Source organism: Anas acuta, unplaced genomic scaffold (genome assembly GCF_963932015.1).
Source record: "Anas acuta unplaced genomic scaffold, bAnaAcu1.1 SCAFFOLD_294, whole genome shotgun sequence".
Classification (NCBI taxonomy): domain Eukaryota; kingdom Metazoa; phylum Chordata; class Aves; order Anseriformes; family Anatidae; genus Anas; species Anas acuta.
The window spans coordinates 3,305-26,899 of record NW_027076292.1 but is presented as its reverse complement, the minus strand read 5'-3'; the positions used below and the strand labels follow the sequence as shown (position 1 = coordinate 26,899).

The following is a 23,595-nucleotide window of genomic DNA, read 5'->3' as shown; positions in this document are numbered from 1 at the left end:
AAACTTTCAGCGGCCAAAAAAACCCTCTAATCAACAGCACACAAAAGCACTCAAAATGGTATAATGTATTACGTAGTGCACGTCCTTGACGTATTTCAGGTAATGTTTCACCCACAGCTCCTACTGAAGTGACAGACATGCATGCTGCAGGTACAGCTTTTATTGGAAGGATGGATGTACCACACTGCCGCACATTTCACAGTGATGATGAAACATTTTGGAGCGATTCTCTTCCCCTTAGGGGAAGGTGTTTTTTTTTTCGTTGTTGTTGTTGGTTGTTGTTTTTTTTGTTTGTTTTTGCTTGTTTCTTTTCTTTTTAATTTATTTTAATTTTTTTTTTTTTTACTTGTACTTTATTTGTACAGACAGGTATCCTGTAAATTTCTTTGACTCTTGTTCCCCAGCGGTCAATATTGGGGCCTACCCTTTTTAGTATATGTATTGATGATTTGGATGAGGGAGTTGAGTGTACCCTCATGAAGTTTGCAGACAACACCAAGTTGGGGGGAAGTGGTGATCTGCCAGAGGGTAGGAAGGCCCTGCAGAGGGACCTGGACAGCTTGGATCGATGGGCAGAGGCCAATGCGATGAGGTTTAACATGGCGAAGGGCCGGGCCCTGCACTTTGGCTGCAACAACCCCAGATAACGCTACAGGCTTGGGGCAGAGTGACTGGAAGCTCTGCAGAGGAAAAGAATCTGCGGGTGTTGGTTGATGCTTGCCTGAACATGAGACAGCAGGGTGCCCAGGTGGCCAAGATGGCCTACGGCATCCTGGCTTGTATCAGGAATAGTGTGGCCAGCAGGACCAGGGAGGTGATCATTCCCCTGTACTCTGCTGCGGTTAGGCTGCACCTTGAGTACTGTGCTCAGTTTTGGGTGCCTCACTACAAGAAGGACATTGAGGCCCTGGAGCGTGCCCAGAGAAGGGCTGCGAAGCTGGGGAAGGGCCTGGAGCACAAGTCCTGTAAGGAGCGGCTGAGGGCACTGGGGTTGTTTAGTCTGGAGGAGAGAAGGCTCAGGGGAGACCTTACTGCTCTCTACAGCTACCTGAAAGGAAGGTGTGTGGAGCTGGGGGTTGGCCTCTTCTCACAGATAACCAGTGATAGGACTAGAGGGAATGGCCTCCAGTTGTGCCAGGGGAGGTTTAGGTTGGAAATGAGGAGACATTTCTTCTCAGGAAGACTGGATAGGCATTAGAATGGTTTGCCCAGGAAGATGGTCAAGTCTCAGCCTCCTGACCTGGAAGTCTGAGATGGGGAGCAGAAGAAACCCCCCACACTTCAGGTGGAAAGTTAGAGACCTGCTGCTCCACCTGGACTGTCACAAGTCTATGGAGCCAATGGGATCCAACCCAAGTGTGCTGAAGGAGTTGGCAGATGTGATTGCTGGGCTCCTTTCCATCATCTATCAGCAGTCACGGTCATCCAGGGAGGTCCCAGATGACTGGAGACTTGCTAATGTGATGGACGTCTATAAGAAGGGTTGTAAGGAGGACACAGGGAACTATAGGCATATCAGCCTGACCTTGGTGCCAGGAAAAGTGATAGAATAGGTCATCTCAAATGCAATCACGTAACGTTTGTGGGACAACCGTGGGATCAGGCCCAGTCAGCATGGGTTCATGAAAGGCAAGTCCTGCCTGACCAACCTCATCTCCTTCTACGACTGGGTGACCCTCCTGGTGGATGAGAGAAAAGGCCTATACTTCAGCAAGGCCTTTGACACGGTTCCCCACAGTATTGTCCTGGATAACCTGGTAGCCCATGGCTTGGACAGGTACACTCTTTGCTGGGTTAAAAACTGGCTGGATGGCCAGGCCCAGAGAGTAGTGGTGAACAGAGTGAAATCCAGTTGACAACCGATCACCAGTGGTGTTTCCCAGGGGTCAGTGTTGTGGCCCATCCTTTTTAATATTTTTATTGATCAGTTAGATGAGGAAATTGAGCACACCCTCAGGAAGTTTGCAGACAACACGAAGTTGGGGGGAAGCATTGATCTGCCAGACGGTAGGAAGGCCCTGCACAGGGACCTGATGAGGTTGGATCAATGGACAGAGAGCAATGGGATGAGGTTCAAAATGGCAAGGGGCTGGCTCCTCCACTTCGGCCACAACAACCCCAGGCAATGCTACAGGCTTGGGGCAGAGTGGCTCGAAAGCTGTGCAGAGTAAAAAGATCTGGGGGTACTGGTTGATGCTCGCAGCAACGTGCCCAGTTGGCCAAGGCCAACGGCATCCTGGATTGTATCAGGAATAGTGTGGCCACCAGAAGGTCCAGGGAGGTGATTGTCCCCCTGTACTCTTAGGTTTGTCCTGGTCTTTTCAACCTTAATGATTTTATGGTTTTATTTTATGTTTTTTTTTGTTTGTTTGTTTGTTTGTTTTTGTTTTTATTTTTATTTTTTCTTTTCTTTTCTTTTTTTCTGTGACTCATTCACATCAGCACTGCCGAAGACTCAGCTGGGCTGACATGAGCAACAGGCCTGCTATGGAGGAATGAACTCAGGAAGTGCTGGATCAAGTTTACTTCCCGTTTTGCTATTGATGTTTCTTCCCGTAACACTCCCTACCACCGCTTTTTATTCAAAAGAACAGCCTCAACAACAAGCGCACGGCGCTAGCCCCCTCAGCCACCCTCCGCCCTGCTCGCAGCCCGCCCGCCCGCCCGGCCCTCAAGATGGCGGCCGCGCCGCGTGGCCGCAGGACTACTTTTCCCGTGGCGCCGCGCTGCCCGGAACATGGCGCGGGCCCAGCGGGGCGGTGCCGAGCCCGGCGCCCTCATTGCGCGTCGCGTTCCGCCGGAACTGCCGCGGCGGAGGGCGGTAGGTACGGGCCCAGGCGCTGTGAGCGGCTCGGGCGGGGGGGGGCTGGAGGGGACCGGGGCGGCCCTGCCCCGCACACAGCCCCGGGAGCGGGGCAGCCCCCGCTGGGTCTCCCGGCCGCTGGGGTGCGGTGGTCGCGGCCTCCGCCGCGGGCCGTGGGCGGTGGCGCAGCGCTGAGGCGGTTCGGGGCCGTGTGGCCGGGCCCGGTCCGGCTGTGGCGGGGCGCTGGCCAAGTCCAGCTGCTGTTTGTGTGCCCCGCACGGCCTTGTGCCTGTATTGTGCAGCCCTAGGAGGGGGTTGGGTGCGTACCTGTGGTGGGGCTGTTTGTTTGGGTTTAACATTCGAGCGTATGAAAACAGCAAACTAGAAATTCGGGGTCCTCCATTTCACGCGGTAGAAAAAAACTGATTGTGTTTTATGTGTTATAGATGAAATGTTATTGATGCATTGATCTCCACTTTGCTGCGTGTTCAGAGCTTCATAAAATAGAAGTCGAGATGAAGAGCAGGGTGACGCAAATAAATGTAAGTATTCTTAAGCCTGAATTGTGGGGGTTGGTTATTCTGTTACTGGTGGTTAGAACCCCCCATGGGCTTCCTTGCTCTTAGGTTTGTCCTGACCTTTCTGATTGATGTGGCTTTTGATAGGGGTGCTTGAGGGATAGGTTGATATCTTCTTGTATCTTTCCAGTCATGTGATTATAGTAGTGCTCCCTCATCTACCAAATAAGCCAGTTAGGAGAGGTGTGCCGTTTGGAAATTGATTAGGAAGGAGGCTGGTGGCTGTGGCAGGAAGCCTGGCCAAGAGCTGCAGGTGACTTCAACAAATATCGCTGGCTTTTGCATGGAGACATGGGAACTTGCAGTTTCAGCAGCATCCACAGTATTGTTTTACTCCTGCGAACGTTCGCTTATCTGTTAGGGTCTGCTTGTGCGAAGGCACATGCTGTGTGTGCCTAGAACTTGAGAATGGAGTCCTAAAAAGACCTGGCTCTACCCATGTGTTAAATACATGTTGTATTTATGATATCTATATGATTTATGAAGTTGGAAATGATTTAGTAAGAAAACAAATTATGATTAGGAAAAAAAAGAGGAAGGTGTAACAAAAAACATGTAATAAAGAGGATTCTTAGAAGAGGGAAAAGACACCAAAGTGGTAGAAATCTGTTAATAGTATTGGATATGATGTGACAAAGTGTACAGTAATGTGTGGAGGAAGAAAGCAGTAAAGGATCAAAGGGAGACTGAAGATCAGCCTACCATAGTCTCTGGTACTAATCAACAGTAGATGCCTTGGGAAGGTACTTTAATGGCTGCCCTGCTCTTCACAAGCGCGTTCCCAGTCTCCACCTACTTGCAGTTTCCTGAGCCAGATAGTTTCTTTGGTAACCTGTGTGATTTTTGGTTTTCTGTGTTCAGTCTGAGAGTCATGAACCCATGTCCAAACTTAAAATCTGGGTCATCCTGTAGCAGGGAATTCAGCTGCTTAAGCAGGCGTTATTTGGATCTAACTCTCCTTGTCATGAGTCTGACTGCTATAAGCTTTATCTGATGGCCTTTGCTTCTTGTAAGGGAGTAGGAGACTAAAGCCATGATATGCCTTGATGTCAAAATACATATGTTCACACTGAGTATATTATAACATTGGGGCTTGATTTTTTTTTTTCCCTGTTTTCTTTAAAGCATGGCTCCAGTCATGAAAGGAAAGAGGAATACAGTTCACGCCACAGAAGTTTGTCTCCAGAGGACAGGTAGAAATGACTGATTTATATAACCTATTATTTCATTTATGTACCTCCCATAGAGAAATGAGTCCAAAACAAAAAAAACTCCGTGCTTTTTATCTTTTTACTTATTACCATAACTGAGCAGTGAAAAATAACTGCAGGTTTAATAAAATACTTGCATGCCAAGAAAACGGTAATTAAATAGACTTCTTGTTATAACTAATTATTTAAAAATTCCTTACTCATTTAGTTAAAATCTCAAGGGTCTCAAAAATGGAAATCAGATGCCAGCTTCTTTCTTTGACTCATTGCTGATACTACAACTGTTGCTTTAGAGCAAGCTTATGAAAGCCAGCAGAAATATCATTTGAAGGGCAGTCTACTGAGGCAGCAGATGAACTGCTAGCAATTTAATTTCATGTTTTAATTGGTATAAAACATCTTGTACCAAACAGAATGTCATTTTCAATAGTGTGTTTTCTGTTTCACGCAACACCAGTAAAAGTAGGCGAAACGAATGCATACATCTTAAGAAATACCACATGCAGCATTTGCCTTTGGTATTTGATGCTATTACTGTTTGGCACATACTTCTAAGTTGTAGGAGGTGCTTCCTTTTACAGTGCTTTTCTTGATTAAGAAATATAAATATGTGAAACATATAAAATTATTCCCTGGCTGTCAACATGTTGTTATAAAGGGAGCATCTTCTATTTGAGTGATGCATGTATTAAGACCCAGAGTGCACAGGTGGACTTGTTGGCATATATGTAAAAGATTGTTTTCAAGTAGATATTAATAGAATCACAGAATTTCTAGGTTGGAAGAGACCTCAAGATCATCAAGTCCAACCTCTAACCTAACACTAACAGTCCCCACTAAACCATATCCCTAAGCTCTACATCTAAACGTCTTTTGAAGACTTCCAGGGATGGTGATTCCACCACCTCCCTGTGCAGCCTGTTCCAGTGCCTCACAACCCTTTCAGTAAAGAAGCTCTTCCTAACATCTAACCTAAAACTCCCCTGGCGCAACTTTAGCCCGTTCCCCCTCGTCCTGTCACCAGGCACGTGGGAGAACAGGCCAACCCCCACCTCACTACAGCCTCCTTTAAGGTATCTGTAGAGAGCGATAAGGTCGCCCCTGAGCCTCCTCTTCTGCAGGCTGAACAAGCCCAGCTCCTTCAGCCGCTCCTCGTAGGACTTGTTCTCCAGGCCCCTCATCAGCTTCGTCGCCCTTCTCTGGACAAAGAGAATAGCATAGCCTTTTACTGAGAACTTTGTTTTTTTGGGTTGTGAATAGGCATATAGAGCGGGACAGGTCTCCATCTCCCAGAAGAAGAAGAAGATACTCTGATGACAGCAGGTATGATCAGGAATATTCAAGAAGGGACTACTACGATGACAGAACTTCAGAAGGAAGGTGAATACCAATCCATGTTTTTTAACTGATTTTTACTGATTTTTAAAGAATAAAAGACAAAAACTTCTCACAAACATTTTCATTGCCTTTTTTCTGTCTCCTTAGAAGGACGGAAAGAGGGAGAGACAGACATTATGAGAAGTGGGAGGAAAGAGAATCTGATCGAAGGAAGCAGAGAAGACTCTCTTCCCCTGATCGTAGAAGTCCAGAGAGATCAACAGTTCAGAGCTCGCTTGCTCATGATGAGGCCACATCAAAGAAAAAGAAAGAAGAAGTGGATCCAATCCTTACTCGCACAGGTGGTGCATATATTCCACCTGCCAAGCTCAGGATGATGCAAGAACAAATCACTGATAAAAACAGGTGAGTTGATGGTAAAGGATTTTAGGAAATGTTGGTGAAAACGGGATACCTTTTGTGGGCTGTAATGATTCTTCTGAAGGTACAGTTTTCTCAGAAAAACAGCTGTGAGCTGTCTCCTTGTAGTCTTCTTCCTTCTTGTCTCTTGGGAAAACAGTGTAACACCAACCAGTCAAACAAGACAAAGAAAAAAAAAAAGCAAACAATAACAACAAAAAAAAAAACAACAACCAGATTATGACTATATGCGCTTCTGCTATTAATGGAGAAGTAGAATACAGAGCATAAACAGGGATTATTTTTTTTTTTTGTAATACCGCAGAAAACCAAACATGCTGGGTTAATACCATATCTGTGGAGAACTACATTTTCGTATATCATGTTGGTTTTGTAGGTTCCTGGTAGTTAAATGTATAACTGTGAACTGACCTTCACATTTATGCAGTGAATGTTTTCTTTGCTATGTTATTTAATACAGCTTGCCTTCATGCTTTTATATAACACTCTACAACAATACTGCCTTAAACTTACATATTAATCATTTGTGATACCTTTGTAATAGCTTGGCATATCAGAGAATGAGTTGGGAAGCCTTGAAGAAGTCGATCAATGGTCTTGTCAATAAAGTGAATGTTTCTAATATAGAAAATATCATTCATGAGCTCCTTCAGGAAAATATTGTTCGGGGAAGGTAAGCGATAAAATATTTTAAAGCATCTCTCTTGTCTTTGTGTTAATAGGTATATTGTTCACTTGTGCATCACTCTGTGTGCTTAGTATATGGATACTGGTCTGATTTTAAAATTCCTTAAATACCTTAGGCTGTATCGTCCAGTGTAGAGGAGCTCCCTACTTGGGAAAAGGGACTGGGAGTGGGGGAGGTAGAGGAAGTACTGTATGCTTGGAAGAATAAGACAGTACAACAGATGATAGCTTTCCTTTTCACAGTAGTTTTACCTGCTCATTTTTCTTGAATGTTTTGAAACTTACATGTCTGTGTCTATTTACTTCTGTATTCCCAGATTTTATCTGGAGCTAAATATTGTCTGAAAATACACTTTTTACTACAGCTGTTCGACTAGATTGTTTTCCACCTTTATCTTTGCCATTGTAATGTGGAGAAATGATTACTGTGCTCCTGGAGATCACTACTAAGTCATGGCAACCGCATAAGTAAATGCGGTCTGAACTAGACTATTTTCACTTGCGTCTGAGAGCATCTAAGTTTCAAAACAAAATATTCTGTTCCTGTACACCAGTATAAAGTGATTATTTCCAACTGATGACTTCTGATTTAAGTACAAATAAGCTGATGCAGTTTGAATTTAGATCTGTGTAGGGTTTCTTTTGAAAGACAGTCGAATTTCAATTGACCATAGACAAGACGGTTGTTTTTCAAGTATGTATTTTAAAGATTTATGTTGCGAGGGTTTTTTTCTTGTCTCCCTTTTGTTATAGAATTTGCATGTTGTTGCATTAGCTTATCTACTACTGCACTAGAAAAAGTATATCTGAGAGGTCTCAGAAGATTCTTTTCAGACTTCATTATTGAAATATACGTAGGATGATGTAATAACTTATAAGTCAAGCCCGCTGCTTTTATTTATTTCGGTTCTAAAAAGGTGATCTTGTGTTTCAAAACATAGTTACGATGCTGAAGAATGCAGGTTCATCTGAGAAAAGCATTGAAAAGTATTATTTTGCCTATTCTGGTTTTGCTAAGCATTCAATTTTATTATTCCTAGGTAGATCTTTTAAGGATCTTTCATGAAAATATAATTTTGATTTCCCATCTAGTTTTGCTTGCTTACGTTATTCAGTATTTTGGATCATAATTCTTCATTGTAAATAGTTTCAGAGCAGATGTTTTTTCTGTCACAAAGGGATTTTTGCTATTTCCAATGAGGGGGCTGTGGAAGAAACAGCACAGTCATACAAATTTAAAAGCTTAAGAGCCTGCAGTGTAGTTAAAAATAGGATAATTGCAGGTTACAAGATAGAGACTTTTTAAGTGCTTACCACTTAAAAAAATACCTTTAATAGGCGTAATATTTGAATGATATGGTGCTAGTTTAAGAGTTTCTGGGTTCAGTCATGTTTGGGAAACTTGATTTTTGCAGAACTCCATTTGTTGCACAATAAACAACTGATAGAAGGATACCAGACTGTAATTTTCAAACTGTTCTAACAATGCAATCCTATTTTATGATATGTACTGCATAAAAGTTTTTTCTTGTAATAAAACATTTATGTATTTTTACAGGGGGTTGCTGTCTAGATCCATTCTGCAAGCTCAAGGTGCCTCTCCAATTTTTACCCATGTTTATGCAGCTCTTGTGGCAATTATCAATTCCAAGTTTCCAAATATTGGTGAATTGATTCTCAAGAGGTTGATACTAAATTTTCGCAAAGGATATCGCAGAAATGATAAGGTATGTAAAATGTCAAGAAGCAGCATTCTGATATATAGTTCTTCTGTGCTGAACTTCTACTGTGTACATTCAAATGATGTACTTGGAAGGAACACAGCTGAGACGTGTGGGTTGGGACCCATCATTATATTTGACTTAACATGTTGACTTAACATAAGTACATGAAGCACAGTAGTATTAGAGTATCACGAAAGCTTGACAACCTATTTCATGTTGGAACTGTGATGTTTTTTATTTGAAAATATGTAGTTCTAATTGTAGAACATACCAAAATATTTATTTTCATGACTTAATTTGACTGATATGCACAAATCTTTAGTAAGAGTGTCTGACTTGTAAGTTTTTCTTCTGTATAAAATGCATTGTAATTTCCTGACGCATTGTAATTTCCTGCTCTGTTTTTTTGCAGCAACTCTGTCTAACATCTTCAAAGTTTGTTGCACATCTGATGAATCAGAATGTGGTATGTTACTATTTGATCCATACTTTGTATGGCTATTCTTGTATTTATTTTTTAGTTTCAAGACAATGGTAGCCCAAGTGAAGATGTTTTCTCTATTCTAAAGGTTACAGTATTTGCTGTAAGTGCTTAGGACCTTTTACCAGATAGGACGTCTTTTCTAAAAATTTGGCTATGATGTTTTCACTTGCCATTGCACTTATGCTTCAGAGTTTCCCAAAACTTCATGTATGTGTGTAGACTAGTATTCCAATAGTTTGCTTTTTTCAAAGGCTGAGTATGGGGCTCTGTCCCACAGATCTTAAACAGAGTTTTCTCACAATGCTGTAATCTCACGCAGTCTTAAGCATCTTTGTAGGCAGAATTAGATTCAGTTGTATTTAAATCAAATTTGAATCTATTTGTATGCCACTATCTTCTGTGTTATAAATACCAGGATTTCTACCTCAGTTAAATGGGATACCCCAGTTTAAAACATTAGTTTCTTCTTTAATAAAATTATGTATATTCCCAATGGTTTTCTAAAAGACTGAAAGAAACAATCTCATATATGCCATTTGCTTACATACATGAGCCTGGAAGATTGGCTTGATTATAGACACGATTCACTTCCAAAACTAGTATTTTACATCCAGCTAGTTTTAGTAATGTGTTATTTTATTTGCTTGTTGGAAATACATTCTGTTTTTCTTAGTGGCAAAATGTTTTTCATTGCTTGCTCACCAGAGTGTAGCCACATTTCGGTAGTATTGTCATTGACTATGGAGATGGTGTATGTACAGATAGCAAAATTGTATTTGAAATGTTGACTATATCTTAATTAGCTTTGTCCAGCGTGTTGTCTTGTGTATGCATGATTAAACAAGAGTCATGTGACATCCTCAAAGGCTAGACTTCTCAGTCAAGTAAATCACTACTAATTGTGGAACATTGTAAACTCACGTTATTTACTGATATTCTTTTTACAGGCTCATGAGGTTTTATGTTTGGAAATGCTCACCTTGCTTCTTGAAAGGCCTACTGATGACAGTATTGAAGTAGCAATTGGGTTTCTTAAGGAGAGTGGGCTCAAATTAACTGAAGTTTCTCCTAGAGGTATTAATGGTAAGTATAATTAGCAATAACATTAGGGTTTGTTTTTGTTTGTATTAGAAAGTCCTTTTTCATATTAACATTTGTCTATTTTGAAAGCAATCTTTGACCGTCTTCGACACATCCTGCATGAGTCTAAAATTGACATGCGTGTTCAGTACATGATAGAAGTCATGTTTGCTGTACGGAAAGATGGCTTCAAGGATCATCCAATCATTCCAGAGGGATTAGATCTAGTGGAAGAGGAGGATCAGTTTACTCATATGTTGCCATTAGAGGATGAATACAACCCAGAGGATATTCTTAGTAAGTTAGAAATGGGAGATACTTCTGTGATTGTATTCCCCAAGAATATAAACTGGAGATGTAATTTGCAGTATTTTTCTTCACTGATGTATTTTAAAGATTCTCTTTTTATTTTAAAGATGTTTTCAAGATGGATCCAAACTTTATAGAAAATGAAGAGAAATATAAAATGCTCAAGAAAGGTAGGTGTGTATACACATTTCATATATAACAGAGGTATTAAGTATTTTACATGTATAATGTGTGCATATTTATGTCTATAGATACTTATATACGTTTATAAATGTAAACTATTTAATTTAATTATTCATTTAATAATTAATAATTAATTTAATTATTCAACTGTTACCAATTTTATTATTTAACAGCAGGTGGTATCTGTATCCCAAATAACTGTCTTTTAGTTCATGGTACACCTTTACAGTGTATTCCTGCTGTCTTCTTCAGTGTTGTTTCTGCAAGTATGTATCATTCGGTTATGACATACCTTGTCCACCTGAGACACTCCTTCGCTCTTAGGTGTTGGAACAGGTGTTCATTAATGGTGAAACTACTGTGATACTACATTTCTTTAATCTGGGATACTGCTCTTTCAGAAATCCTTGATGAAGGTGACAGTGAATCTGAACCAGATCAAGAAGCTGGAAGTAGTGAGGAAGATGAAGAGGAAGATGAAGAGGAGGATGAAGATGGTAAGTGTGTGACTGGCAGCTTGGAGACCTATTGTGCGTGTGTTTTTTTTGTAGGTGAAACAGGAAAGGAGACCTTAACTTCTGTTACACGCTTTCCAAAACTAAGAATGTTGCAATATTGAGGGAGGTTTTAATCCAAACTTATTCCTAGATCTAAGTGTTTAATACTAGCAAGTAGTATTCCATTCCATCCAGTATTCCTTCCGTTTAAAAGGAAGCATTCAGCATAGACAAAACAAGAGAGATCTTTGCTTGATTTTTCTTGACCTTATCAATTTAATTCAAGAAGATCCTTGCAGACCTAAAATGTTAAAAATAACTTACATGAAAATGCTAACTTAAACAAACAAACAAACAAAAACTTTATGGTCATGTCTAGTGTTATATCTTGTTATTAACTTGCTTTTGAAATCAGATTAGGTTTTCTTAAAAATGTATGTACATCTTTTGTTTATATCTCAGTTCTGTTCAGCCCCCTTGCTTGATCTGTGCCAGTCCTCTATTCATGTGTTTTCATATACTGTTGTATATACGTTGTTTCAGTTCGGTTGTATTATATACATTAGTGTAGAGTCTGTAACTGAAAAGCAAGCAAAGTGCTATTCTTGTAGAGTACTTAGAATGAAATTTCCTCACTACTTTAGCAGAGTATTTTACAGTAGAGCAGAACTTCCACAGAACCTCTGGCTGACTGGAGGGGTCAAGGAAGGGAAGAGCATGAGAATTCACAGGATGTTTATGCTATTGCTAAACTTTAAAGACTGAAGGAATAGTGAATAGAGGTGTTTCTGGAATGGTTGTGGTTTGGAATAATAGATTTTTCTGCTCTTGATTCAGGAGAAAAAAGGACTTTGCAGAATGTATTCTACATGTAGTGGAAATAAAAATTCTCTTGTAAAATACAGGAAGACCTATATAAAGCATTGTATAGTTACATTATTCAGAAAATACCTTGTTAATAACGTAAGCAAAGAATGTTAAACCCAGTGGTGCAATTTCTAAATCAGGTTTTAGGATTTCAAAGGAATCAAACTCTTAAAATTTTATCTAAATATTTACCTGTTGGTCAATAATCATACAAACACTGCTTTTTTATTTTCCCCCCTGTAAAAGAAAAAAAATATATATATACATATATATATATCACACACAAAGTTGCTAATTACAAATATTTAAGACTATAAAAAGTATTGCATAGTGTGTTACAGACCTAATAAAAACAGATGTGTTATAAGAGGTTACTTAGACCTGCCTTGATGTTTTGCTATTTCAAACTGCTTTTCTTTTCCCAGGCCAGAAAGTTACAGTCCATGACAAAACAGAAATTAACCTGGTCTCCTTCCGTCGTACAATTTATCTTGCTATTCAGTCAAGGTAAAGGTTTATATAATTTATATTCAAGTGCGTTTCTTTTGACGTGGTTGAAATTGAATATTCTTTTTTCTTTAAATTGTATGCTAAATCAGGATTTAAGAAGTTCAATACAGAGCCTGATCTGATAGTGTAAAGCAGACTATTGTTTGACAAATGGGTAGATGAGTTATCATCCTAAGATAAATTCATTTTGTTTAAAGTGTTTATGAAATTAGTGTGCTGGGACTTTTCTATTAATATTGCTGTAATCAGAATTGTTCTAGTGAACAAAGGTCAGTGGTTTTTATTGTAGTTACATTGCACGGATAAGGAGAATTTTTTTTATCTTATTATAGCTTAGACTTTGAAGAATGTGCTCACAAATTGCTGAAGATGGACTTCCCCGAAAGTCAAACTGTAAGCCTTGCTTTTTATTCTTTTTTGTTATTAACATGATTATAAAGTAGTCCTGTGGTAGTATATAGAATACTTCCTTGTCCTGAGACCCAGTCGCTATAAAGAGCGGATGAACAGGCAGTCTCCTTACAGGTGTTTCTCATAATGTCTTTAAACTGTTAGAGCAAATAGGCTGATACCTGTTTCTTAAAATGCTTTTTTTTTTTTCACACAGTTTCTACTTTCTATCAAGCAGCTTAAATGTTTAAGGCCTATTTGAAAACGCTGGTTGGTTGGACTGTTGGAAGAGTTAAGCTCTAACAAAAGTACTGTAGCATGGCAGACATTCTCAGTATTTTGTCCCTGAAAGAGGAGTTGGAGACAATACTTGAAGGCAGCTGTGAACATTGTCAGTGGAGCTAGGAATATAGGCTAGTACTAAAAGAATGAATTGTGGTTTTGCTTCTACAGTGTTCTGAATAATAGTGTGTATTGATTTAAAACAACTTGGGTATGGATGATTTATTGCCATCTTCTCAGAAAGAAATTGTTTGCAGACACTGTTTAAGATCAGTTGGTATGTTTTCAAGTAAAGGAAATTGTTCCTCAGTCAGTAAGTAATTTACATGAAAGCATATGAAGAATTCAGATGACTGCTGTGTATTTTCTTATTTAATTCTGTGCATGGAGTATTTCAAGTCTACCTAAATGAAATACTAAGCACACATAGGATTATGGCTTCCCATGAAACCATAACCTGAAGGATTCTAAGTAGAGGAAAGAAATCCTGTTTTGCAGCAAATCAGTTCAGCTATAGGGAGAACAATCTAGAATATATATGCTACATCATACAATGAAGGTATAAATTGAGTAATGCTGCTTATTGAGTAATTGCTTTGCAAAATACTTCTCAAATGTTGGTGTTTAATACCACTGCAGTCTATCAACTACCAGCTATTCTGTGATCAAGATCTACAAAGTAAATGTATTTAAAAAGAAAACAAAAACAAAACAAAAACACCACAACATAAGTCAGAATCTTAGGTATGTAAATCAGACTCTTTTTTTACCACTTAACTTGGGAATCACAGAATCACAGAATTTCTAGGTTGGAAGAGACCTCAAGATCATCGAGTCCAACCTCTAACCTAACACTAACAGTCCCCACTAAACCATATCCCTAAGCTCTACATCTAAACGTCTTTTGAAGACTTCCAGGGATGGTGACTCCACCACCTCCCTGTGCAGCCTGTTCCAATGCCTCACAACCCTTTCAGTAAAGAAGCTCTTCCTAACATCTAACCTAAAACTCCCCTGGCGCAACTTTAGCCCGTTCCCCCTCGTCCTGTCACCAGGCACGTGGGAGAACAGGCCAACCCCCACCTCTCTACAGCCTCCTTTAAGGTATCTGTAGAGAGCGATAAGGTCGCCCCTGAGCCTCCTCTTCTGCAGGCTGAACAAGCCCAGCTCCCTCAGCCACTCCTTGTAGGACTTGTTCTCCAGGCCCCTCACCAGCTTCGTCGCCCTTCTTTGGACCCGCTCAAGGAAGACTAGGTGTTTTTGAGATTTAATATTTGCTGCCAGGATACTTGCTTTTACTTTCTGTGAATGCCTTACTTGCTGAAAATAAAATATCCCAAGATGCACAAATGCAGTGAAGGTGTTACTTTCCATGTAGGACTAATCTATAGGGTACTAATTTACTGAATGTGAATCTTTTTACGTTACATAATTGTATGAATTGTATGTGCTTTATAAAAATAAAAACGGAAGTTTGGGCTTTGAGAAACTTGGTATTTCCCCTACTAATCAAAATTTAAAATACAAGAACAACAGAATACTCCTTGGCACTGCAGTGTACTACAGGATAGTGATGAGAATGTCAACAATTTTTTTTTGTTTTTATTTAGTAAGCTGTTTTTCTCTGACTTGAGGTGGAGACACTTCTTATTTTTGCTATGAAATGCTGCTTTTTCAGAAATAAATGATGCTGTTAAACAGAAGCATCAGTCTTCTATTTCCTACCTGATTTGCATGCATTTAATTTGTAGTCTTCTTCAGCTGTATATTCTCCTTCCTGAGACTACTCACCTAAACATCATCTTATTTTTTTTTTATTGCTCCTTTTTTTTGGATGCAAAGTTTCTATGCCTCAGTGTCTATTATTCTTTACCTAAACCACCCTTTCTTTCTACAATTTTGTATTGCAAGTTTACAGGCAGTTTTTCCTTTTTTGATCTTTAACATAGGGTTTTAGGTTTTTTTTTTTGTTGATTTGATGCATTTTGGTATGCTCTGCTCTGCACCGTTTAGCAGTAGCACTGAAGTACTTAGTATGTAAAATATTCAGAATTTTATTTTTTTCTTTTTTGTTTGGCTTGTAAGGAAAAAAAAACATTACTGATATTCTTTACAGTAAATTTAATAAGAGACTTGCTTTTCTTAAGTGCTAAGGGACCAACTGCTGCCTGCAGATCAGAAGTTGAAGAGCTTTGTTGTAGTCTCTTCTAGAGCCTGTGACAAGCTGTTCTAAACAAGCCTTTCAGTTAGTTCTTAAGCATATGTTTGTTGGGCTATTTCTGTTCTTAAAAAGTACTGTTATTATCTGTGTTAAAACTGCATTAATATAATGCATTGCCAAAGAAAAATAAATTAAAACTAGTAGAGGAATATGATATTACCAGTTTTCTGGCTTCTGAACTACAACGAAAGCAAAAAGGAAGCCTGTTTAAAATGTCAGAAATAGGCTTTTCAGTTTGCTTCCCCTTAACAGATTTTTGTTGCCTCTGCTCTTGGACGAGCATGTTTCAGTTTCTGGTGGTTTTAGTTAAAAGGATTTGAGAATCTTCATGGTAGTACAGATCTAGACAGAAAGAAAGAAGCACTTAACTAGAGAATCATTCCTTCTTTAGTGCATGAGGAATGCAGAGCTTTTTCTGGAAGATCTTAACTGCATACAAACTACTTAATTTCAAAAGGATTTAAGCATTGTTCAAGCTGAGAGCATAAAGTGTTCTTCCCTTGTTGCTCAGCCCACAGCGGTGGGGAAAAAATACACCTTGTTCTTGCTCTTTAGAAGTTTGGCTAAAATAGGTTTGGCTTCTATTTGTTCTTTTCAGTGGTTGTGATGTGATGTGAACATTGGTTTACAGCAAAGTTTGGAACTTCAGTAAATTAGCCTCATCTGTAAGAGTATCGTCTTCAATACAGCTATCTCAAAAACAATGTGTCACAAGATTTTTATTTATTCATTTATTTTTTACTTGACAGGAGAAAACTTGTTCTAGGCACAGCCTTCTTGAAAGAATTATGCATGCTTTTGACACACTTTCATTTTTACGGAATGGTGTCACACTTCCTCAAATCAGTCCTACTTTGGGGTGGAGGGAGTTATGAGTGTCTGTTGTGCTATTTCTGCATTTAGTGTTTGAAGACAACAGGAGTACTAATTTTGACTTGACATTCACTGAAAATGTAGTCCAGGAAGCTGGTATGGAGTGGGATGGTCTAAAGCTGTTAATCGTCTTCTGGTCAAGTAGATGATTTCTTAAATGCATTGCTTTCCTTTCTCACTACAAGGCATTGCAACACTTAGGTTTGGCAACTGCACAGTGATTACTTCACAGACTTGCTGCTGTCTGTAAAACATGATTATCCTCAAGTGGTTCTTCTGTCTTCTGTATGAAGATTTTTTTGTGAGCCCTAGATGCTGAATCAATGTAAACTTTCAGAACTTTTGTTTTAAAAATAGCACATACCCAAACAGTAAATGAAATGGAGTTTTATATGTTTAATTGGCGTTCTATTAATGCATAAGTGCAGTATAACATACATGTAGTATTTCCCTCGTTCTTTTGTTAATATCAGTGTTGTTAATAGACTTACACTTCCATACATGAATATACTTAATTGTATGAAACATATACTGTATCAGCTTGGACTCGATCATATCATTTAATTCAGGCTCCTAATGAAACTAACTAATTCTTTTTAAATACATTGCCTTAAATCTGCAAGTTTAATCAAAATCAAAGCAATCTTATTCTTGAACCACTCTTCTAGGCATCTGCCTGGGTCAAGGCGTTAGTAGCTCTCTTAGTTTCAAGATATTGTAGTAGGGTGAAGAACAGTAAAATTTAAAAAAAAAAAAAAAGCAAACAAACAAAAAGAAAACACAAAGCAAAACAAAACTTGCCTTACTTTTATATTAAAGAATTTGCTATCTGAAGGATAATGTTAGGTTAGTCTGACCATTTTATACTAATTGAAGTTCTTGTAAATTGCATAGTATTTTGATCCATTTTTACATATATAGTAGGAGCCTCAAGACTATAACAGCAAAAAAAAAAAACCTACTTCTAAACATTGTAGTTAGAATATAAAATCTTAATAGGCAAGGTCTTACTCACTCAGTGGCTTTAATGTGTGTAACATGCAGTATTGTTGACATCAGTATAATCTCTGAAGATAAACTGTAGAATCTGGATCTTGAGTTAAAAATCGGAAAGCCCCTTAGTGGAACCAGTTTACTTTCTTTCGAGTTAATCATATAAGTTACGTATTTAGAAATGAAAACAGTTTCTAAACGGAGTTCATTAGGTGTGAATGAACTGGATGCTTTGTACCAACATCCATCCAACCCATTATCCTTTTTGGATAAGAACTAGTTCTTTAGGGAGAACTGAAAGAAATGCCATGTATTTAGAGGGATATCTCCTTATTTGTGTCAGCAGTTTTGGGAAGTGCTATTTTTCGATGGTATAATATTGAATTCGAGACATCTACAAAAGATCATTCACTTCATCTGTATGGAACATCAGATATTTTTAAAGTATTTATTTACCTCGTGATTGGATAGCTCTGCTTTCGGAGCTAAGCTTCATAGTCATTTGTTCATCATTGTATGAAAGTCTTTAAACAGCACAATATCTTAATTAAAACTGGGAAACAAAACAAGTTCATTGTGTTCTCTAAAGCAAATGAAGGGCTAAGACCCACAGATTCTCCTTGCCATAAACATCATCAGAAGTGTTATCATTGGAAGCAAAGAAATGAGTTAACTAACCTTTTAAAGCTATAAATGAAGCTAGAATTGCAATGTGAACTTGTCACATCTCTCAAAAAACAATTACATCATTTTAAAGTTTATTAATTTTTAATCTGCAAGATGGTTACTCTAGACCTAACCTTGAGTTGTTGTGATAACACTAGCAAGAATATCTGTGGGCAAGTCTATTTTCATGCATGTGGTTATTTGAGATACCCTCCTAGAAATCATTGTAATATTTAATTAAAATGTTAAAATATTTAATTACTGTAAACCACAGGGGATACCAATGTTGTAATTGCATTTAAGATGAGGAACAGAAGTAATTTGTTTTTTCAAGTCTTGCTACTTTATTAGCAATGGCATCAGCACTTTACCCCTGTTGATTGTTTAAAAACTGATTAACTGCAGCATTACTGTAAAACGGGATAATATAAAAAGTTAATATGCATTTTAATATCGCAAGCTAACACAATGCGACAGTGTTGATAGGAATGCCTTTAAACACACTTGCAAGCTTCTGTTTGATACATTACTGTCTCAGTATTTAGAAGGGATTATTTCTTGTTAAACATAGTTGGCTTTTTGTTTGTCGTGAGTACAGTGTGTGATGAGCAAAATGTTTCTTTTTGGCGTGTGTACTTGGAAGAATGGCACAAGTGGGAGAATATTGAGTCTGGTAGATGTTACATTAAACTGGTTTCGATACAAAGAGAATAAATATCATGATTGAAATTATGACAGCTCAGGTAAAACTTCATTTTATTTTTTCCTCAGTTAAGCGGTATTTTTATGGGAGTGTTAGTTTAAATATAAATTTATCTGAACTAATAATGAAAAATACATGACTGATAGCCTAAAACCTGTTTGGGAATGCCATAAACTAGTTTATAGTATGAAGTAGGTCACATTAGAAAATACTAAAATAAAGTTAATGGGGGAAATACTGCAGTCCTGTTTTGTGCTATATATTTCATGGCTCTTAATTCACATAAAAACGTTTGCTTCATTTGTCTTAATTACTGTTTCAAATTGTGCCCTGAGCTGTATCACAATCTGCTCGGTTCACATAGCCAGGAAATTAAGTTTTCTATTTATATATATACATGTATATATATGTGTGTATGTGTATATATATATATATGTATATACATATATATATATATATATATATATATATATATATATATATATATATATATATATATATATATATATATATACACATATGTATATAAAAAAATCCTATGTGTTTATTGCCTAGACCACTGTTTGTCAGCTGGTGAAGTGCTCTGATCCTAGAAGTGACAATCACATTTCCCTCTGGGTTTTGATCCAGAATCCTTGCTGGTGTTGTTGCACACAAAAGGGGGGGTGGGGGGAAGGAGACTGGGGTCAGAGCTGGTTGTTCTAAATAGTTGGTAACAGTGGCAGGAGAGCATCTTCAGTGGGATTGCTGTAATTGATACTTATATACACATGCGCTCAGACAGGAGGAAAGTGTAAGGTAGACTGTCAGTGATAGAGTGTGTGTAAAAGCTTTGAGAGGCTAATCTACCTCTGCTTCCCCTGCTCCTTCCTAGCCATGAATGGGAGATGCTCGTTTAGAGGGTGATTCCAAGCAGGAGCCTGAAGGAGTTTCCTTTAGAAGAGTTTCTCTCCGTTCCTTCAGTATAAAGGAGGAAGTCTAGGCATATCAGCCTCACGAGGCTTAAATTTAGGCTTCCTGAATTATTTCTCATGTATCTGAAATAGCCCAAAGCTTATTTAAAAATAAATAAAAATCCAGAATGGTAAAAGTGCTTTTGTTGGATTGAATTTGTTTTTTGCATTTGTTTGGCTGTTCCTCCCATCCCTCACAAAATTACAGCTTTTTTCTCATTCTTGCCAGCAGTAGGATTTAAAAACCTGACTTTTGCTTGAACTACCAGATGGTCACTTTATGATTTATATATATATACACACATATATTATATGTGCGTGTGTATATATATATGTGTATGTATATGAATAATTATAACAATTACATACAGAAATCATGTGGTTTAAAATTGAAATAGTTGTTTTAAGATGTGTATAAATGTATATATGCTTAACATTCCTCCCATTCATGAGCTGCCAGTTCCTGCTCATAAAGATGGGTGTATACATGCAACTTTCTAGTTTCAAAGCCTAGAGTTCTGAAATGAAGGTAACAAATAAGTACTAACCATACTTAGGTATTATTTTTTCTGGGCTTTCCTGTGATATACTTTAGTGTGGATTTTCTTAGCTTCATTTTCTATAGATGCAGGGGATTGGTGCTATTTATTTAAAAAAAAAAAAAAGTTTTTGTGATAACTCCTTTTCCTCACTGTGGTAAAGACAGTTGGTAAAGTAGATTTGACTTTGTTATTGCATTGTATGGTGTGTTAGCTCAAAAACTTTAGCTTAAGCAGAAGAAGAAATACAAATGGCAAAAAGTTAATGTTTAGGCCTCCAATAACCTCAGAAACAAGAAATTCAGAAGAGTGCTGATGTTTCTAATGAGTTTTATGTAAATAGTCTTGTTTTAAAGCTATCATCATTGTATGGATTTCTTCAATATTTTGGTACTTTGTAATGATATTTTTACTGCTACAGTGAATTTATCTAGTGAAAATTTTATTTTAAATCAGAAAGAACTCTGCAATATGATACTTGACTGTTGTGCTCAGCAAAGAACGTATGAGAAGTTCTTTGGGTTACTGGCAGGGGTGAGTTCTAATTTCAGATTTTATACTGTATGCTTTACTTTAGTTCTTGTGTCAAACTTAAATTTTAACAGATAAGTAAAACTAATAGTCTTTATTCTGAAAATGTTATGCTAATTGATTGAATTAACATTTTGATCGCAATAAGCATAGTGAATGCAATATAAGAACTCATTCTCTCCTTAGGTTATTACTTTTTGTTTCCCTTTTTTCATTACTGTGGAAAGGTAAATTGTAGGCCAAGGCATGGTACTAAAAGTTAAATGTACTATGAGTTACTAGAAGAATCGTTCCCATGGCGCTAAAGATTGACTTTAGAGACTCCTCTTTTCCAGATGCTTCAGATCGTCTTTAGAGGACAAAACAGTCATTTCAGTCCTGTTCTTTTGTTTTGTCTTTCAGTAAACTGCTAGCTCCTTGTTGGCTTTTTTTTTTTGTATGTGTAAGTAATTAATAGTTGCAGTTATTTCTTAGTTCAAGCTTTCCCTGTCTTATATTGACAGAGCTGACTAGTTAAGTTCAAAAAGTTGCCCTAAGGGAGTGAGCAGTTACACTGAAAGGGCTTGTTTTTTTCCATTTCTACTTTTTTATCCAATATTTCTGCTGGCATTCTGTTCTGAAGCACTAACCATATAAATCTGCATATTCAAAAGCAGTAGAATATAATTGTCGATTTCCATCTTCCTTGAAATGTTTATGTCCAAAATGTCTTACCTCTGGCTGTGTTCCCTGCTGCCTCTCTAATTTTGAATACCCATTCAGTGATGTCATGTAAAAGTTATATTTGAGGGGTTACATCCAGTGAGAATACTGGATGTATGGAAGTAAAATAAATTGCTGGATAATTTGCTGGAGGTCAAAATCAATTATTACTACTTCTGCAATGCAGATGAGTTTCTTGCTCTGACAAACTGCCAAAAGCAATAAAATATATCAATTTGAAGGTGTTTACTTCTCCTTTAAGTATTAGTTTAAAGGAAAATCTTGCAGTAAATATTAGCACCATTACATTTACATTGCACAGATCACTTATATGTAGGTTATGTGCATGTTTAATATTTTGTTTAATCTGTTTAAATTATAAAATACTGTTTCAGCGTTTCTGCATGCTAAAAAAAGAGTATATGGAATCATTTGAAGCTATTTTCAAAGAACAGTATGATACTATCCATCGTTTGGAAACAAACAAATTGAGGAATGTTGCCAAGATGTTTGCTCATCTACTGTACACTGATTCAATTCCCTGGAGTGTAAGTAGAACAGTATATTGTCATATCCTTTTTATTTAATTATTAATGCCTTGTATTTTGAAATGGTAGGTTAAGCGTCAGTTTTACTGTTTTTCTGCACTTTGGAGCTATTATTATTTTAAATAATATAATTAATTTAAATATATTCTCAAGCAAACTGTTGAACAATTGTGTTGATCATCTCTTCTTCCTAACCTATCCCTGTCCCCTGCAGTTCTTAATTAGTTGATTCGCGCTATTATTTTACAGAGCTCAGCTGGAATTGATTGATTAAAATGTACTTTTCTAGCTAATCCGCAGTGTAAGTAGTAGAACTGTCTCTTGAAAATAAGTCTAAAAAAATGAAAAATTATGCTTATAATTACATAAAGCTTTTCATTTTAATGTATAATAAATTTAAAAATGCTGCATTTTTGTTACTTAAGATTTCTTTTAGAAAGAATAAAGGCAATCTTACATTCTGCTATATAACAATACAACATTAAAAAAAATATATATAAGGTAACTTTTCATGCACTTTTATTCCTAGTACGCAACCTAATCTAATTGTCATTCACAAGTCAGTTGTGAATTGTCACACACAGTTCAAATATTTCATCTGTTTAGAACTGAAGTTTCAAATCTTTAACTTTCCAGAAGTTCACACATCTGACTTTTTTTTTCTTTCACGGAATTTTCTTAAAATAAATTCTAAAACAATTACTAGCATAGAAGTGATCAGAAACTTTCTGCAGGTTGTAGAACAGAATTCTCAAGGTCAAAAAAGTCTCGACCAAGATTTTTGTGAACAAAAATAAATAAAAATCAGGCTGTTAGTTATTTCAGGTCAATGGGTTTTAAGAGAAATGAAAGAATGTATGTTTTAGTGTGTTTTTGTGTTTTTTTTTTCCCCCTCTAAACATTTTCAGGTCCTTGAGTGTATAATACTGAGTGAAGAAACCACCACATCCTCCAGTAGGATTTTTGTCAAAATATTCTTTCAGGAGCTTAGTGAATATATGGGACTTCCAAATCTAAATGCAAGATTAAAAGATGAGTAAGTTGAAATCTATTTCAAAACTGTACATTGAATTAATATAAAAAAATAAAAACAAGAACTCTATTTTCAAATTCAAACAAGACCATAGTTTTGTAGCTGTAGTATTCAAGAGTAAGTACGTGTATAACTTCATGTATTTCAAGAGTCCTGTTAAATTGAGTGCTACCTACCATTTACTTGGGTTCAAGTATGTGCATTTATATATATTTTAGTGAAGGACTTGTTAGTGTTAGATCAGAGGTTGGACTCGATGATCTTGAGGTCTCTTCCAACCTAGAAATTCTGTGATTCTGTGATGTTGTCAGCTATATGGCAATGTAATAAAAGTTGCTATGACTTCTCTTTCTGGCAATACTTAGAAAAAAGCATCTAATTCTAGTTTTTCTTGGATTAGTTGCTTGCCCTTCAATCTGATGTGAATAACACATTCTTTTAAGTATGTATGTTTTTAATACACTGTATTC

At 37.4% G+C, this 23,595-nt stretch overlaps 1 protein-coding gene across 2 annotated transcripts; it reads left to right on the top strand.

The window, feature by feature from the left end:
- The first annotated feature begins 2,841 nt into the window (after positions 1 to 2,841).
- Positions 2,842 to 23,132, top strand: CWC22 (CWC22 spliceosome associated protein homolog). 2 transcript variants are annotated; one of them, XM_068668783.1, is made up of 16 exons: positions 2,842 to 3,345; positions 4,507 to 4,574; positions 5,853 to 5,972; positions 6,078 to 6,335; positions 6,895 to 7,023; positions 8,596 to 8,764; positions 9,174 to 9,227; positions 10,193 to 10,328; positions 10,416 to 10,622; positions 10,742 to 10,804; positions 11,219 to 11,314; positions 12,607 to 12,688; positions 13,024 to 13,084; positions 20,768 to 20,845; positions 21,940 to 22,092; positions 23,001 to 23,132. In XM_068668783.1, exons 1-16 carry the CDS (start codon positions 3,319 to 3,321, stop codon positions 23,130 to 23,132), a joined length of 1,833 nt encoding a protein of 610 aa, XP_068524884.1. In that variant the 5' UTR covers positions 2,842 to 3,318. The 2 variants fall into 2 exon arrangements, with proteins under 2 accessions (XP_068524884.1, XP_068524885.1); XM_068668784.1 differs by lacking the exons at positions 20,768 to 20,845; positions 21,940 to 22,092; positions 23,001 to 23,132 and adding an exon at positions 13,299 to 14,083.
- The last annotated feature ends 463 nt before the right edge of the window (positions 23,133 to 23,595 follow it).

What these genes read in the sequence shown, in the direction of transcription:
- CWC22 (XM_068668783.1), top strand. Translation starts at nt 3,319, where the DNA reads ATGAAGAGCAGGGTGACGCAAATAAAT. An exon ending in GACAGAACTTCAGAAGGAAG is followed by an intron (nt 5,973 to 6,077) that starts GTGAATACCAAT and finishes CTGTCTCCTTAG; the next exon opens with AAGGACGGAAAGAGGGAGAG. An exon ending in TGAAGAGGAGGATGAAGATG is followed by an intron (nt 11,315 to 12,606) that starts GTAAGTGTGTGA and finishes TTCTTTTCCCAG; the next exon opens with GCCAGAAAGTTACAGTCCAT.